We start from the raw sequence: 17051 nt of genomic DNA, 5'->3' as shown, positions 1-17051 counted from the left end.
TGGGCCAAGAGGGCTGTGCTCATTGCTCCCTTCCTGGGGCCAAGAGAACAGCCTAGCTCATCTCCAGTGTTCTCCTTTGCACTACAGGGAAGACTGGTAATAGTTGACAAGCAGCCTAGAAGGAAAAATTATTTTTGCCATTATTTGTCTTCTAATTGAGGAAATCCTGATCCACTTTGAAGTAACTCCAGGCTTCTCAAGAACATAGATCATGAGAACAACAATCTAGGAAACCTATGGCTTACATGAGTGTGTGTGTGGGGGGGTGGCCTTTACAGAGGTATCTAATTTGCCATTGTGGGAAATAAGATGCTGGAACATATAGACCTTTAATCATATGTAACAAGGCTCATATTCTTAAGGTCATGATATTGTTTAGGTCAAGGTTTTACAAAGAGTGAGGCTGAAATGGCAATTGTTATGATTAGGATCATAGTAGGTTCTAGGCCAAATGGTGCTAAAGCAAGAAACATTTTGGGCTCCCCTTCTCTTCATTCAGCATCTCAATCCCTCATGACTTCGGTGCATGATTTTCATGTGCAACATCTCAGTCATAGAAGATAATAAATGTACAGGCTAGAAACTGTAAATTGATTTATTCATGCCATATGAATTAAGTTCTATTTGTCTGCACTCTTGACCAAATAATTGAGAAGATAGTTAAGCATTGCTCAACCTGCAGCACTCCAGATGGGCTGGACTAGAACTTAAAACATCCACAGTAAATGCAGCCATGTGTTATCCTGCCTGGGGATGTAGGAGGGCAAGTTGGGGTGTTCAGCACATTTGGAGGGCAACAGATCCCACATTGGGCACTAAAGGCAATTACTCAGTGATTCCCTAGATGCAGACAAAAACTCTCTTCTTCATTAGCTAGCACTGGCCAAGTATGAGATATTACAAAAATTGTATTAAAACAGTATCTGGGGAGCTAGGACTGGGTACCACTGCTATCAATCACCTGTCCTGAAAAGCAGCCCTGTTCAAGATAATGAATTATTGCGGTAAAAGTAATGTGTTTTCCTGAGCCTTTGTGTGATGGCTCATGTACTCATAATATCTTAAAATACTTCTTCAAAGTCTTTAGCTATGTCTTTTATGATATTGTAGAGTTGTACATACATTTTGCTTTGATCCTAAAATTTCTGTATAGCATGGTGCCAGCTATACTTAAGAATCTACATGTGACCAATTAAGGTCTTAAAATTAACAAGGAACTTCCTATTAACAGTTGTTTCCATGCTCTATGATTGGAAGGTAAGAGCATGTATCATACTTTTAGGGGTGGCCTGCAGAATTGCAGAACACCATCCACACAAGGACATTCTTTTTTGTTGAGAATCAACATTTAGACATGACTCTTTTTAATGCTGTGGTGACTTAGGAAATTAAATATTTCTTTCAGCTGTTTCATGATATTTTACATGATTTTAATCAAATTTTATGGGATGTTCTGTATTAGTATATGGATGCCTGCTCAGAGTCTTCAGTATGGGATAGGATATATGGATTATAAATAAGCATAAACTTGGGTGAATGAACTGTGACGCAAAACAAGTGTTTTTATTTTGTTTTGATGAATTTCATTTATTTATGTCCAAGGTATAAAATCAATCAAATACCTTAGCATGACTTCGATTCTGCCTTTTATTCTGTGTAATGGCTGCTGCTCAGAAAAATAATCAGTCCCCTCCTCCCCTGTGTATTTTCCACCCTAAAAAGCCATTGAGAGTTAAAGTTGCATGGGTGAATGGGAGGTGGTTAAGTTGGATAACAACTTAAAGAAAATGAAATCTTCTGGATAAATATGAAAGAGTGATTTTGACTTCCTAGTTACCTTGTGTGTTTTAATTGATGCTGTTTGTTAATCTATTCCTCTTTCCTGTCTCTATTCATGGGGAGAGGTGGATATAATCATCATCATAATCGTTGTTGTTGTTGTTGTTGTTATATATCTGGCAATGAATTCAAACCTCTTTCCCATGGGAAAGAGCTTCCTGCCTTCTGTTTCATGCACACACTTTGCTGTTGCAGGGTGCGGTAGAGCCCATGCAGATTGATGTAGACCCTCAAGAAGATCAACAAAATGCACCTGATATCAACTATGTGGTGGAGAACCCAACTCTGGTATTTATATTTATTTATTTATTTATTTATTTATTTATATCCCGCTCTTTTCCCAGGACTGGGACTCAGAGCGGCTTTACAGCAATTAAAAACAAACAAACAAACAAACAAACAGAAAGTACAATTAAAACATTTTAAAAATAAATAGATAAATGACATGCATTAAACAGAATGATTAAACTAGTCCAACATTCCTGTCTGTTCTTATAGTGATTACTTAAATGCCTGTTTGAACAGATAGGTCTTCACCTGCCGTCGGAAAGCCATCAAGGAGGGAGCCGTTCTTATCTCCCTGGACAGGGAGTTCCAGAGTCTAGGGGCAGCCACTGAGAAGGCCCTCTCTCGTGTCCCCACCAAACGTGTTTGTGAAGGTGTTGGGATGGTGAGAAGGGCTTCTTCAGAGGATCTCAGAGTCCGAGCAGGTTCATACCAGGAGAAACGGTCTGCCAAATAATGTGGACCTGAGCCATGTAGGGCTTTGTAGGATATAACCAGTATCTTGAATTGTGCCCGGGAACGAACTGGCAGCCAATGAAGCTGTTTCAACAGGGGAGTTGTATGGGCTCTGTAATCGGCGCCTGTTAACAGCCTGGCAGCAGCTCTTTGAACCAGTTGAATTTTCCGAACACTTTTTTGGTATGTTGCTGGGGCAGCTGTAACAAACGATAGCAAGACAGTTTAGACTTAAAAACTTTAAAACCTGGATTCTGCATCTATCATGCTTTTAAGGAAAGGTTACATGCCACATCCATGAAACGTTGAACTTTTGCCTTACAGTATTTCCTTGTTATCTGTTTGAACAGTACAGATGTTTGTCAAAGGTTGTGCACCCTGGAATATAGAGGAATTAAGTTTATATTGCCAGAGAAGGTGCACATATATGGGGGATATAGAAAATTGTGTCCAAAGTATCAGCAATGCTTTGCAGCTATTTAGCAAAAACAAACCACAAGTTTTATTTTTATTTTATAACCAGCATTTGGATTGTGTTCTTGTATAGGGTTTGGAAAAGCAAAACAGAGCAGTAATAAATGTGTGAAGTAGTAATCTTCTGAATGTTTAAAATAGTTCACTTTATTTTGCTGAAATCCTTCATCTTGCAAATGCAAGGTGTGCGATTTAATGATGTTGACTAAACACCGTGGAATGAATTTCTTGGAAAGGTATGACTTGAACTAGGGACTGCTGGAGTCTTGGTGCTACAATACGTTGGTTGAACCTGTCACAGTTCTGAAGAAACCATTTTATCTGTGAGAGAAAGCCAGGCTTATGGTGGTGATGATGAAGAATGATTTCTGTCCTGCCTTTCTACTAAGTTATTTCAGGTGGCTTGTATATGTAGTGGGGTCAATGTCACCCTGTATTTTAAATCCACAAACATCTCCTGTCTTGGAACTCACAACAGATGAGAAAGAGCAGTATTTGTATTTCTGGCTGTATCTGTTGATGTGTTCAAACCTCTTTCACATGAGATTAGAATTTAAGAATGCTTCTCTCTCCTCTGCCCAATTGGTCTTGAAAAAGCAGCTCTGCAGTATCTTCCATGCCAAATAATTGGTGGCTTCTTCCACCTCAATTACTGCAGCATCCTAACAAGCTGGCTGATTGCCACTGTTCCTAAACTTCATGCAAAAGTTCCTGAAATTGGTGTCCTCAGATTTTTGCTATCCTAAACCATGTTTTTTGGAGAATGTTGTGATAGAGTTTTCCTTTTTGGATCTTCCTCTTTCAAGGCCAAGATCAGCACGCGTTTTCACTGCTTACAGCATCTATTTGATACTTGCCAGTGGAGGGAACTGCTTGATCCTGAATGTAAATGTGTGTCAAACTGTTCTCAGTTATTCCTTTTTAATTAAATAGTGATAACAACCAGCACATTAATTTTGGCAAAAAAGGGAGAGTAGGTGTACAGATTCCTGCCCTGCAAATTAAAAAACAAAAAGAAAATGAATACAAAACATAGGTCATAATATTAAAGGGACAGAATGTACTATCCATTAATGCACAGGTTGGCAATTAGTGGTTCTCCAGATGTCGTTGGACTATAACTCCTGTCACCCTTTGCATAGGCAGCATGATAAGGGAATATGGGAATTGCCATACCACAGCAGTGTTATTTTTCTGGTTATGAGTATACTAAGCAAGCCTGATAATTGGAATACTGAAACCTAAATATGTTTTTCCTTCCTGCTATGGCATTCAGGATCTGGAGCAGTATGCAGCAAGTTACAGCGGCCTGATGAGAATAGAGCGGCTGCAATTCATTGCTGACCACTGCCCGCAGCTGCGAGTAGAAGCCCTCAAGATGGCCCTCTCGTTTGTCCAAAGAACATTCAATGTTGATGTTTATGAAGAAATTCACCGCAAGTTGACTGAAGCCACCAGGTACTATAATGGAGAAGGTCCATACTGGCTGAATGACTCTGTAGAGAAATAAGAAATAAAACTTTGTGATAATTTTCTATATACCATTTTTGGTGCTTACTAAACTTAAATGTCCATAGCTTGAATTGCATAATACACTGTTTGAGTATATCCTTTATCATTCAAGTAACTTACTTCTGCTTATAGATAATTATTGCTATACTGTTGATTCTTGTTTGTGCTCCTTCTCACCACTCATTATCTGCCTTCTGCTTTTTTTTTCAGAGAGTTACAAAACACACCTGATGCTGTCCCAGATGGAGGGATAGAGCCGCCTCCTCTAGACACTGCATGGGTTGAGGCCACCCGCAAAAAAGCACTTCTCAAATTGGAAAAGCTAGACACCGATTTAAAGAACTATAAAGGGAATTCAATCAAGGAAAGCATAAGGTAATGTACAAGGAGATCTGTTGTTGTTGTTGTGTTCCTTCAAGTCATTTCAAACTTATGGTGATGCTATCTTGGGGTTTTCTTGGCAAGATTTATTCAGGAGGGTTTTTTCCCCTTTGCCTTTGCCTTCCTCTGAGGTTGAGAAAGTGTGACTTGTAAATTTACCAGTAAGTTTCCATAGCTGATTGGGGATTTGAACGTTGGTCTCCAGAGTCAGTCCAACACTCAAACGACTACACCACACTTGCTACTACTACAAAAATGTCCAGATTTAGAAATAATGAATACACACCCCAACTGCAGAATAATATTCATCCATGACATGTTTCTTGGAATTGTGTGGGTTTGCACATGCTTACACTGCACCATTCACTAGCTTGCTGGTAGATAGTATTGTGCAGTAGACCCATCCAAGAATGCAACTTTAGCCATCAGCTTACCTGTGGAAATGTCACCTGAATGATCAACTCATACAAAAAGGGTTCCATTCTTAAGGCTCACAGAACCATTCTAGAAGCCACTTTGTGAATGTTAACTATTTTCCAGAACTGTTTCCCTTTCACCCTGCCTGAACTCCAGATCTACTACCCATCTTCTACCCATACAGTGGTACCTCGGGATACGAAATACCCAGGTTATGAAATTTCCGGGATACGAAAAAATCCCATAGGAAATAATTGTTCCGGGTTACGAAGGTTTTTTCGGGTTACGAAAAAAATTTTGGTGCTTTTCGGCGCTATTTCACACGGAATCGCGGCTTTTCCCCATTAGCGCCTATGGCATTTCGGCTTACGAAGGCTTTTCGGGTTACGAAAGCGGCCGCGGAACGAATTAATTTCGTAACCCGAGGAAGCACTGTATATATTGTGCTGTTTGAGGGAGTTGGTTACATTTATTTTACTTTAATATTTTTGTAGAGCTGCATTACTTAATTGTTGTGCTTGGTAAAAATTGTTAGTATTTTGCAATGAAGTAAATATGTGGAAAGAGCAGTGGAGCTGCTTGGTAATAAAAGGATGGAGGATTTTGTAGCAGGATGTTGTAGGGAATGCTAAACAGGAAAAAATGCTTTAATTTCTAGAAATGATCGCTGGGTCCTCATTTCCCAGCTGCGAAGGTGAGATCCTCTTGAGAATTGGGTTGCTCCTCCCATGAGCTCCTAGAGGCAGGGAAACATTAAAGTAACAAAAGACCTCCTGCCCCCCCCCCCCCCCATGGGAGGGGCAACCCCGGAAATGTCTGTTCTTTTCCTGCCTTCTCCTAGCAGGGCGTGGACTTTTCATTCCCTCAGGAACATCTCATTTTCCCCTCTTTTTTCTCTAGCATTCTGTATCTTGTAAAAATCCATGAAAACGTCTGTGTTCTCATTACCTGTGAGCCCTGACTAAGAAGATTCTTTTTCCAGACAATCTCATTTTGCACACAACATATAAAAGACCTGAAACAGATGGGCCAAACGTGCAGCTTCTGGCTCCTTCAGGGGTGTGGCGTGGAGGCGACACACTCCCCTGATGCGTCTGGAAGCTATTCTGAGGCCGCTGGCAAAAGGAGCAGCAAAAAGCCACTCCTTGCTGGTGGCCCGCTTTAAGAGTGGGCTGTCCAGTTGCTGCAATCCCCTGCCAATTGGGGACTGATCAGGACTAGATATCTTAGTTCGATCTCCGGTGTGTTTGGATATTTTGCACCTTTGTTTATTCTTTTTTCAATGTTCATGTCCTTTCTTTCTAGGAGAGGCCATGATGACCTGGGAGATCACTATCTTGACTGTGGGGATCTTAGCAATGCCCTCAAATGTTATTCACGAGCCCGAGATTACTGCACCAGTGCAAAGCATGTCATTAACATGTGCCTCAATGTTATCAAGGTAAAGAGCAGTATCAATCAGTGGCCATTGTGGGTGGTGTAGGGGGACACCAGGGGAATTCTTGTTCAGGCCAGCTTTTATTCCAGCACATAACTGACAACATGAAACTCTTCCTCTTTTTCTCTTCTTGCTATTTGACATATACACCTGCTGACCCGTCAGGGAAATTCTTAAAGGTTCCAACCAACTGGTGGTTTCTGGCTGTGACAGGGGAGAAATATTCAAAATGGCCTAGAATGTCTTGCCTGTCTTGTTACCCTGCTCCCGTTGCAGTGCTGAACTGTCTCTCCTTGTTTCTTTGCAGGTCAGTGTTTACCTTCAGAACTGGTCCCACGTCTTGAGTTATGTCAGCAAGGCAGAGTCAACGCCAGAAATTGCAGAGGTAGTAAGCTTTTTACAACACGTCTATTGCTGCAAAGTCAGGGCCTTGCTTTTTTTTTTATTTATTTATTGCAGTTAATATCTTGCCTTTTCTATTGGGAGCACAGCATGATGTAGAAGGGTCCCCTTCATTTTACCTTCACACAAGTCCTTTAAGGTAGATTTGGCTGAGAGATAGCAACTGGGGGAAAAATTCACTTAAACCAAGGAAAACTGTCTGCATCTTTTTTCAAATTAACCAAAGATTATGAGTTAATAGATGCATGGAGACATAAGTATAAAGAATCAAGTAGCTTCACTTTTTTTCCAGAGGTGCACAATTCTTTCTCACGTATAAATTTATTCTTTGTCTCAAAGAATCTTGCACCCATTATACAATTGATGGATATTTTACCAAAATGGATATCGGACCATAAACCAATATCCTTGAATTTGAATGGAAAAAAATGAATATAATTGGAGGCTATAGAGTAACCTCTTAAACAAGGAAAATACCAGAGAGAAAAATTAAAGAAACCTTAAAATTTTACTTCAAAGAAAACAAAACAGATGGGAAGTTAAATATGGGATGCCAGTAAATCGGTCATCAGAGGAATACTGATAAAATTCAGTCTGAAATAAAGAAAAAAGAGAAAGAAAAAAGAGAAATTAATCCTAGAAGAATTGAAAGTAAAAGAATGGAAGAAAAAAGGAGACAAAATACTAAAACATCAAGTAGAAAACTTACAACAGTTGAAAATGATGATGATAAAGGAAACAGAAAAAAAAACTTTAAAAAATCAGATAAGTACACTTTGAATCTGGAGATAAAGCAGGTATTAGCACATAAATTAAGAAAACAAGAAGAAAGGAAAATAACAGAACTAAAATATAATGGTGATAGAATAACAGAATAAAGTAAGATTCAAAATATTTTAAGGAATGTTTTCAAGATTTGTATAAAGAAACGGGGAAAAGATCAAGATAAAAGAAAAATACTAGAATATCTAGATATACAGATAATTACAAGGCTAAATAAAGGAGACAAAATTATCTTAAATCAGGCTTTTACATGTGAAGAAGTATTGGAAGCCATACAAAGAATGGTATGGTACAGTGTCAAAAAGAGGCGCCAGGGAGGCACCTCTCCTTGCTCCGCAGCAGCGCTGCAGCAACCAAATTGTGCGACGCTGCTGCGCAGCAAGAAAGGAATGCACGGAAGCGGCTCCTTTTTGTGATGTACCTGCAACGCCACAAAGCGCTGGTGGCGGTGCTTTTGGACGCGGCACAGCTGCGACGTCATAGCTGAGCGCGCCATCTGTACGGCGCTGCTCAGCTGAGGCATCCCGATGACATGCTAGGAGTAAGGGTCATCTGCTTAAAGGCCCATCTGTACCGGGCCAATGAGACCAAATAAAGCTCCAGGCCCTGATAGCTTTCTGGCAGCATATTACAAACAGGTTGAAGAAGCAATTATTATTCCACTGAGGAACACATTAAATGATATCCATCTGCACGGGACCCTGGAAACTTGGAAAGAGGTTTATATATCTTTGATACCTAAAGAAAACAAAACAAAAAAAAAAGCGAAATCAGGAATTACAGGCCTATATCGTTGTTAAACAGATTACAAAATCTTTACATCAATTCTTGCCACAACATTGAAAGGTATCTAAGCTGTATTATTCATGAGATCAAAGCGGTTTTCTAGCGAAAAGAAACTTGAAGGATAATATAAGAGTTACACTAGATATACTCAAGTACTTTGAACACCACAATGAAAAGAAACTGGCCATGATCCTGCTCGATGCTGAAAAGGCATTCGACAGGGTCAATTGGCAGTTTCTGTTAGAGACTATAAGAAAAATGGATATGGGAGAAAAATTTTCTATCTGAGTAGAGGCTATCTATAAAGAACAGAATGCTAAGATAATCAACGAAGAGAGAACATCGAATATACACATTGAGAAAGGCACCCGTCATGGGTGCCCACTATCTCCCCTATTATTTATAATAACGCTGGAGGTCCTTAACAACCAAATACAGTAAGAGCAGACCCATTGATAAGGGGAGTTAAAATTAAAGGACATTGCTTCAAATTAAGAGCCTTTGCTGATGATTTAATCTTTTATTTAGAAGACCCCGCATCGAGTATAGAACACCTTAAGAAAACTCTACAAGAATACGGAACAGTATCAGGTCTGAAAGTAAACCAAGAAAAACCCTCAATAATATCTAAAAATTTAACATCCCAAGAAGAACGGGAGCTTAAAGAAATATCCAGCTACAAAAGAGAAAAAGGTTAAATATATGGGGATCTATCTAACGAAAAGAAATATAGATTTATTCCATAACAATTATGCTTCAGTGGTGAAAGAAGTTAAAAAGGATCTAGAGACCTGGTCTAAATTGCATCTCTCCTTTTTAGGTAAAGTTGCTACAATTAAGATGAGCATTTTATCTAGATTTTTGTTTCTATTTCAAAATCTTCGGATTATCTCTCATTTAAAATATTTAGAAACTTGGCAAAAAAGAAATAACCAGATTTTTATGGAATGGAAATAAGGCGAGAATCGGCTGGAAAATACTGACTGACACAACGGCCCAAGGAGGCTGTGCCTTACCAAATTTGAAACTTTACTACTTCACAGCTTGTCAGTGCTGGATAGAGGAATGGGCTGAATTGGAGAATGAAAGTATATTATGTTTAGAAAGTGTCAAGCTCCAGTTCGGTTTTCATGCTTTTCTTTGGTACAGCAAGCTTAAAGACAACAAAGACTTTTCACATCACTTTATTAGAAATGCTCTACTAACCTCCTGGTTGAAAATAAAAGATCAGTTTTACAGCAAAGTACCTCTGTGGGTGTCTCCACAAGAGGCTTTTATGAGAACAAGACAAAACAGTGAAAAACAATGGCAGACATACATGATGCTACTAAATACGAAAGGCGACTTTAAATCAATAGAACAATTAAATTCAGAGAAAAAGATAAGCAACTGGTTTTGTATAAACAACTTTTGGAATGCTTCAAAACTGACAGTAAAAACTTTGGCATAAACTTAGAGGAAACAGAAATAGATGAAAATCTTGTTTGATAAAAAAGGAAGGCATATCTCAAAATATTATAAGATACTTAATAGAGAATTTGAGCGAGAAACAATTAAACATACGATGATGAAATGGTCTCAAGAAATTGGTGAAGTTATTGATTTAGATAAATGGGAAAAAACTTGTCGTGATACGAATAAATTCACATTGTGCCAGAGCTATAAAGAAAACTTTTTCAAAATGTTTCACCATTGGCACATATCCCCTAATAAATTGAACTTGAAATACAAAAAAGGAACTGCTGAATGTTGGAAATGTCATAAGCCAAATGCGAACTTTTACCATATGTGGTGGAAGTGTAAAGAGGCAGAAAATACTGGTAAAGAATCTATTCTATAATGTCTGAAATCTTGCAAGCAGAAATACCTCTCCATCTGCTTTAATTTTAATTAAACATGACGTTAGTCATAAGCGAAGAAACAGAAAAGAAATATAGGAGACTGGTGTTGTATATTATTACCTCTGCTAGTATAATATATGCAAAATTATGGGGAAAAATTGGTTTAAAAAATTACATGAAGCTAAGGAATTGGACATGCTCACAGCTCTTATGACAGACAAAATGATAGAACATGTGGAAGAAGATTGGCTAAGGATAAAATTATATTTAGAAAGAGAAAATCACTAAAAGTGGATTAAAAGGAGGATTAAAAAGGACTAAAAAAAGAGGATTCAGATGCAGTACTTAATGAAAGTTTAGGCTTTGCATTTATGGGCAGTATATTTCAGTCTTTGATTAGAGCATTAATTGCCTCTGAAAAGGGTAGTATATACAGTATTAAAGAGGAATATGTGGAATAAGGGATTGAATAAATAATTATTATATGTACATAGGGAACTAAATACTGTATTCAAAAGATTAAGAGGTATAGGATATTATCCCGGAAGGTAAATAAGCATAGTATTTTAGTATAACCAAGCTTTTTTTGTATGTACCAAGTTTATTTGCTTGTAGTTGTTTGTAGTTGTATGAATGTATGTATACATGTTTACTTTTTGTATGTTTTTTTAATTTCTAATAAAATGTTAAAAAAAAAAAATCCCAATTGATACCAGGTTGGGCAGTATCTTGATTAGGATCAACCAAAACTCCCAGACGTGTGCAGACTTTTTATTTCTTCCGACTGGCCCAACAGTGGTCCATTCAGTCTGCATTCTCCATCTTAAAAACAAATTTAGCTCATGGCCACATCTAACCCATTTTTAAAGTTAATCTTTCTTCTCCCACCGTCGCTTTTATGTCACCTAACATGATTAAGAGTTCTGAAGAGCTGAATGACTTGGATGCTTTTTTTGGCAGTCTGACTGGTCCTAATACTGTAGTGGTTTTGTGTAACTGTGAGTTTTGTTCTTATTTGTGGACTGCACAGCTATCTTTGTATTTATTCATTCTAAAGTTATACAATCTCTTTGTCTTAATCTACACCTACTTAGTATCCGTATACTCCTTTTTCCTCAGAGTTGGAAAAGAGGACAAAGACATTTGTACTGGCTTTTGAGACAGGGGTGGGGTTCAGAGATACCCCTTGATAATAAGCATAGACCCCCTTTTCCTCATTATCCTGCTTGCTGATATCTTCTGCACATATTCCATGTTTGGTTCTTTGAGTGAACCCGTCTACCTTTTTAGATGAGCTACTTGGGTCACACTGGAGGTCAAGAAGATTGCACAACAGAAGTGCCTCCTCAGACAGGCTTAATGAAAGGAATTAGATAAAAAGTTGCTCCTGCTACTCTTACTCACATGCTGATTCTCTGCCTCTTCGCCTTATAGCAAAGAGGAGAACGTGACAGCCAGACACAAGCAATCCTCACCAAACTGAAGTGTGCTGCAGGTTAGTGGATGATTTACTTGATTCATGGGTAGAATGTTTGTCTCTGATTCTAGTCAGATGTGTAGTGCTTTTTTCCTCTCTCTACCAGTTGTTTTGTTACTGGATTGTGCAGAAAGAAGACCCAAATATAGTCTTTGTATTTACATTCCCTAGAACTGTGGTTCTGGAGTTCCTCTCCTAGGATCCAGTGTGACCCTAGCATTATGTTTTTTTCAGTGTATGTCCTTAGAATCCCGGACAAAAGACTAACTCAGTCTTTTTCTTAGGCTTGGCTGAACTAGCTGCTCGGAAGTACAAGCAGGCAGCAAAGTGCTTCTTGCTGGCCTCATTTGATCACTGTGACTTCCCTGAGGTAAGGGTGAGGAAGAGGTGTAAACAAGAGGAGTAGTGGGGTTGGTGTGAGGTACAATATCAGATGTGATCCTGATTGTGGTCTAAACCTAGCTGGGGCTGATACAGAGAACACCTAGGTTTTCCCTTGTTCTTTTTTTCTCTCATATCTTGAAAACCTGCTGTTTCTTAAGTATGTGACCCTGTAGAAGGGGACTTTGGAATATCTACCTCTCTATCGTCTACAACTAAAGTCAAAGAGTTTATACTTAAAGTGTTCTTCTTCAGATGTTATCACTTCTCTTTTTTCCAGCTACTCTCCCCTAGCAATGTGGCTGTATATGGTGGCCTGTGTGCATTAGCCACCTTCGACCGTCAAGAACTGCAGCGCAATGTCATCTCCAGCAGGTGAGGGATTTGTAGGACTGTGCGCACTAAATAAGCGAACAGTCATTTGCAAGTCTATTCAGAAGCAAGTTCCATTTAATCAAGTGAGCCCCATTGCCAGATATGAGATCATAGGATTGCATTCTTAAGTGTCCTGTATCTTTTTCTCCATTGCAGGGGTGGAGTGTGTGGAACTTTGAGCAGATAAATAGCAAGGAGGGAGGTGATTAAGCAGCCTATCTCCTTCCACTGTTACTCTTCCATCTTTGATTTTCACAAAACTAAGCATCATTAGAATTGTAGATCTGCCTATCCATAAGACTGGGTTTCATCCTGGCACATTTTCCCACAACTGGGGGCTCATATGCAACATTCAGCAACATTCAGTGTCTCATTCTGTTTGAGACACTTTTAGTGAGCTGTTCTCTTAGAAGTAGACAGTCCAGCCTTCTGGGATTCTCACAGCAGATGGCTGTATAATTCTGCAGTTCTACAATCCTGGTCTGTTTGGAGGAGATGTAGGAAATGGGTTCTATTGGGTTCTGATTCCTTCTGTGTTTGCAGCTCCTTCAAACTCTTCCTGGAGCTGGAACCGCAGGTGCGTGACATCATATTCAAGTTCTATGAATCTAAATATGCCTCATGTCTCAAGATGCTGGATGAAATGAAGGTAGGTTCTGTGGATTTGAGCTTTCCCTGTGTATGTTGAGAAGGACCTATAGTAGAATTTGTAGTTCTGGAGTTCAGAGCCTTTCCCTGCTAGGTAAATTTACTCTTCAAAACAGAAATATTAAACACATGGCAGAGCAAGAAAGGCACTGAGTGACAGGCTGATACTGGGTGATTTGGCCATGTTATGCCTGACATTTGTCAGTTGCACTCATTCCTAGGCCAAATTTAAAGTGCTGGTTTCAACCTAAAAAGCTCTAAATGACTTGGGACCAGGCTATCTAAAACACTGCTTTCTTCTGTAAGTACCTACCTGAACCTTAAGATCTTCTTTGCCCTGCCAAGGAAGGTAAAATGACTGGCTGCTAAGTTATGGAACCGACATTCCCAGATAGGCTCACTTGGTGCCATCCCTTCAACACCAAGTGAAGATCTTTCCGCTTACTCTCTAATTAATGTAATTTAGTCTTGTCAGTTTTAAAATCTCTGAATTTTGATTTTTTATATTCTATGTTGCTTTTGCATTATGGTTTTGTATTCTGTTTTGTATGCAAATTATTTGCTACATTTACGGGCTTTATTATGGGACAGTATCCAAATATTTACAAATGCACTCCAGAGTGATGCGCTATATCAGAGATGGGAAACTGAATGTTGCATGGGGCATTGTACCCTGTCTGTGGACCTAACTCGGTCCCTCCAAGTCTGTAGATAACAATGTAAAAACAAACATTTTTTGGTTTGTGTTTGAAAATTAAACCCCCAAATGACTAAAAAAATCTCTCAAACCACTTCATATATGTGACAGTTAGGGTACATCAAGATCTTCCCCAATAATCCAACCATTTTGGAGTTGTGTGCTCTAAAGTCGTTTCAGACTTATGGTGATCCTAAGGTGAACCTATCAGGGTTTTCTAGGCAAGATTTGTTCAGAGGTTTGCCATTGCCTTCCCCTGAGACTGAGAGTATGTGACTTGCAGTGAGAAGTAAATCAATACGTATGTATATAACTGCATTGTGTCAATTAGTTGTGTATACCAACTCACGGTGTATAAGATATACAGTGGAGTGGATACTGGTTTTTGTCTTTCACAGCATGAGACCCGCCCAATGTTTCCCATTGGGTTTCATGGTCAAGCAGGGATTGGACCCTGTTCTCCATAGATGTAGTCCAACACTCCAACCACTACACTGCTGGCTTGAATGTGACAGTTAGGGTAAATTAGGTCCTTCTCCAATAACCCAGTCATGTGGAAGGCAAAAAGCAAAACCAGAAGAAACATGGTTTCTGGTTGCTCCAAATATACTGCTGTGGCCCACTAGGTGAGCACAAAAGTTAAAAGTGTCTCTTCCCCCCATCCCTGTGTAGCTGCCCACCTTGGAGTACAGGAATGGGCCTGTAATGAGCAGAAACCTGTCCCCACAAAGCTTATCTTGGTTAAACTATTTTGGGTTAACAGCAGATTAAGTGTATATACTTTTTGTCCCTTTTGAGCAGTCTTCTCCAGTATTGGTCTAGCAGCAAGTACAGAGGAAATGCAATTCGCCTAAAGAAAATTAAGCTATGCCTTGGTAATTTTTGCTGGCTAGGTTGAATGCTCATTTCCCCCTAGTATTTCTGTTTCGTAGAATCCATGAATCTCTTATAGCATCAGAGATATGGTTGCTAGTTTGAGGCTGCCTCTATTAATTCTTTACCTGATATCTTTATTTTGCACAGGATAATTTGCTGCTGGATATGTACCTGGCACCCCACGTGAAAACGCTTTACACTCAGATTCGAAACCGAGCCCTCATACAGGTAATCGTCATGCAATATTCCAAACAATTCCTTGTTTGAAGTATAGTGGAATGGTATGTGTTTTCATCCCTCACCTAATGCAGTGCAGAGAATCATTAATGGACACCTTTCTCTCTTTCCACACCTCTCTCTTATTTTAGTATTTCAGCCCTTATGTGTCAGCAGACATGCGCAAGATGGCCACTGCATTCAACACAACTGTGGCAGCTCTGGAGGATGAGCTCACCCAGCTGATCTTAGAGGGACTGATTAATGCCAGGATAGACTCCCACAGTAAGGTAAGGACCTATGACACCCATGCAAATACCTGTGCTGGTGAAAGCTCTATTGACTTGTTAAGGGATATAAAGAACTTAATAATTCACACGTTCCTTTTGCAACCATGTGTGAATACAACTGCCATAAAAAGAAGGCATTGCTTGCATTGCTTGCTAAAAAGCCTTGATTTAATACCATGACTGAAATCCTAATTGCCACATAAATGTTTTGATTACTTTGGTAAGAACGAGAATGGCAGAAGAGAGCTTGGTATGCCACTGTGGAGCATGTGATTGGAATTTGGGGCCATTGTGCAGCAGGCACAAGCTACACCTCTCTGCCACCATCAGCCCCACCCAATTTCCCATTGAGATTCCAGCTGGTCAGGAGGCATTAGCCCCACTATTTGATTTTTCTTCACAAGCACTGGGAACATGAGGTGCTTCAGTGGAGAGCTCCCAGCATCAGTATTCAGAAGATATTGTGCTGGCTGTTCTATCTTCTCTTCTTCATGAGTTTTCTGTTAATAAAAAAAATGAAAGAATTGATGATAGGAAAATATGGAAAGCTTCTGAGCAGAGGTTGACAATGGCAGCACCCCTTGTAAATTTATGTGCATGAGGCAAGGCAATGGTGTAATAAAAGCCTTACTTAGAAATACTTTTAATGCTCTCCAGTTTTGTTTTTTTAAATGGAATTACAGTCAGCCCTTCCCTTATGAACCTATCCATTCCAGACCCCACCCCCCTGCATAGCGGAAATACTGTGTATGTTTGAGCCCCATTGAAGACAATAGGGCTTGTGTATGTAGTGCGGTGCGCATGCCACAGCTGCTTCTGTCGCATGGCTTCAGCGTATGCTGAATGCCACATATGGTGCGGGTGCACTGTACAAAGTCAAGCTATGTTCCATAAAGACCAGTGTCCTGACACTACTGCTTTTACCAGCAGTTCTGTGAGTGTTGTGCTAAGTGATGCTCTAAACACACTTAAAAGCCTCTGGGTCTCTCCACCAACTTTCCCCATTATTTCCTAGATTTTATATGCACGGGATGTTGACCAGCGCAGTACAACCTTTGAAAAGTCCTTGCTGATGGGGAAGGAGTTCCAGCGTCGCGCCAAAGCCATGATTTTACGAGCAGCTGTATTGCGCAATCAGATCCATGTGAAGGTCAGTGACAAGGGTCTGAATTTGGAACGCTGGTTTGCAATAGACTAGACAAATTGATAAACAGTGGATGCCGAGGGAAGATGGTTTGTGGGTAAATATAAGCAAGAGCATTGTGACTGAGCTGGTTGATCCCACAAGAACAAGCCATTTCTCTGCATGAACTGAAGGGTTTTAAGCAGAGGTTAAATATTTGTAGGCCACAACAGATGAGGTAAATCTTTCATTTTTTTAAAAAAAGTAGAACCTAGGTGCTTCAATACAAAAAGTCACTTTTATAACATGTTCAAGGGTAAGAAGAACATAGCCCAAATGCAGAACTTTGTTGAA

The 17051-nt window shown here is 39.5% G+C and overlaps 1 protein-coding gene across 6 annotated transcripts in view; it reads left to right on the top strand.

The window, feature by feature from the left end:
• The window catches only part of GPS1 (G protein pathway suppressor 1), a 34283-nt gene that overhangs the window by 5149 nt on the left and 12083 nt on the right, over positions 1-17051 (top strand). For all 6 annotated transcript variants that reach the window (XR_006102235.1, XM_042452646.1, XM_042452644.1 and 3 more), the window contains 12 exons: positions 2035-2127; positions 4331-4512; positions 4777-4941; positions 6670-6805; positions 7110-7187; positions 12049-12109; positions 12376-12461; positions 12753-12847; positions 13391-13496; positions 15216-15296; positions 15437-15574; positions 16590-16724. Coding sequence is in view for 5 of the 6 variants with exons in the window: in XM_042452646.1 (XP_042308580.1) it covers positions 2035-2127; positions 4331-4512; positions 4777-4941; positions 6670-6805; positions 7110-7187; positions 12049-12109; positions 12376-12461; positions 12753-12847; positions 13391-13496; positions 15216-15296; positions 15437-15574; positions 16590-16724 (1356 nt within the window). In the remaining variant the exon portion in view is untranslated. The remainder of the gene's footprint in view (positions 1-2034; positions 2128-4330; positions 4513-4776; positions 4942-6669; positions 6806-7109; positions 7188-12048; positions 12110-12375; positions 12462-12752; positions 12848-13390; positions 13497-15215; positions 15297-15436; positions 15575-16589; positions 16725-17051) is intronic.

This window comes from Sceloporus undulatus, chromosome 2 (assembly GCF_019175285.1).
Source record: "Sceloporus undulatus isolate JIND9_A2432 ecotype Alabama chromosome 2, SceUnd_v1.1, whole genome shotgun sequence".
Classification (NCBI taxonomy): domain Eukaryota; kingdom Metazoa; phylum Chordata; class Lepidosauria; order Squamata; family Phrynosomatidae; genus Sceloporus; species Sceloporus undulatus.
The sequence above is the reverse complement of the archived record's forward strand: the minus strand, read 5'-3'. Positions and strand labels throughout refer to the sequence as shown.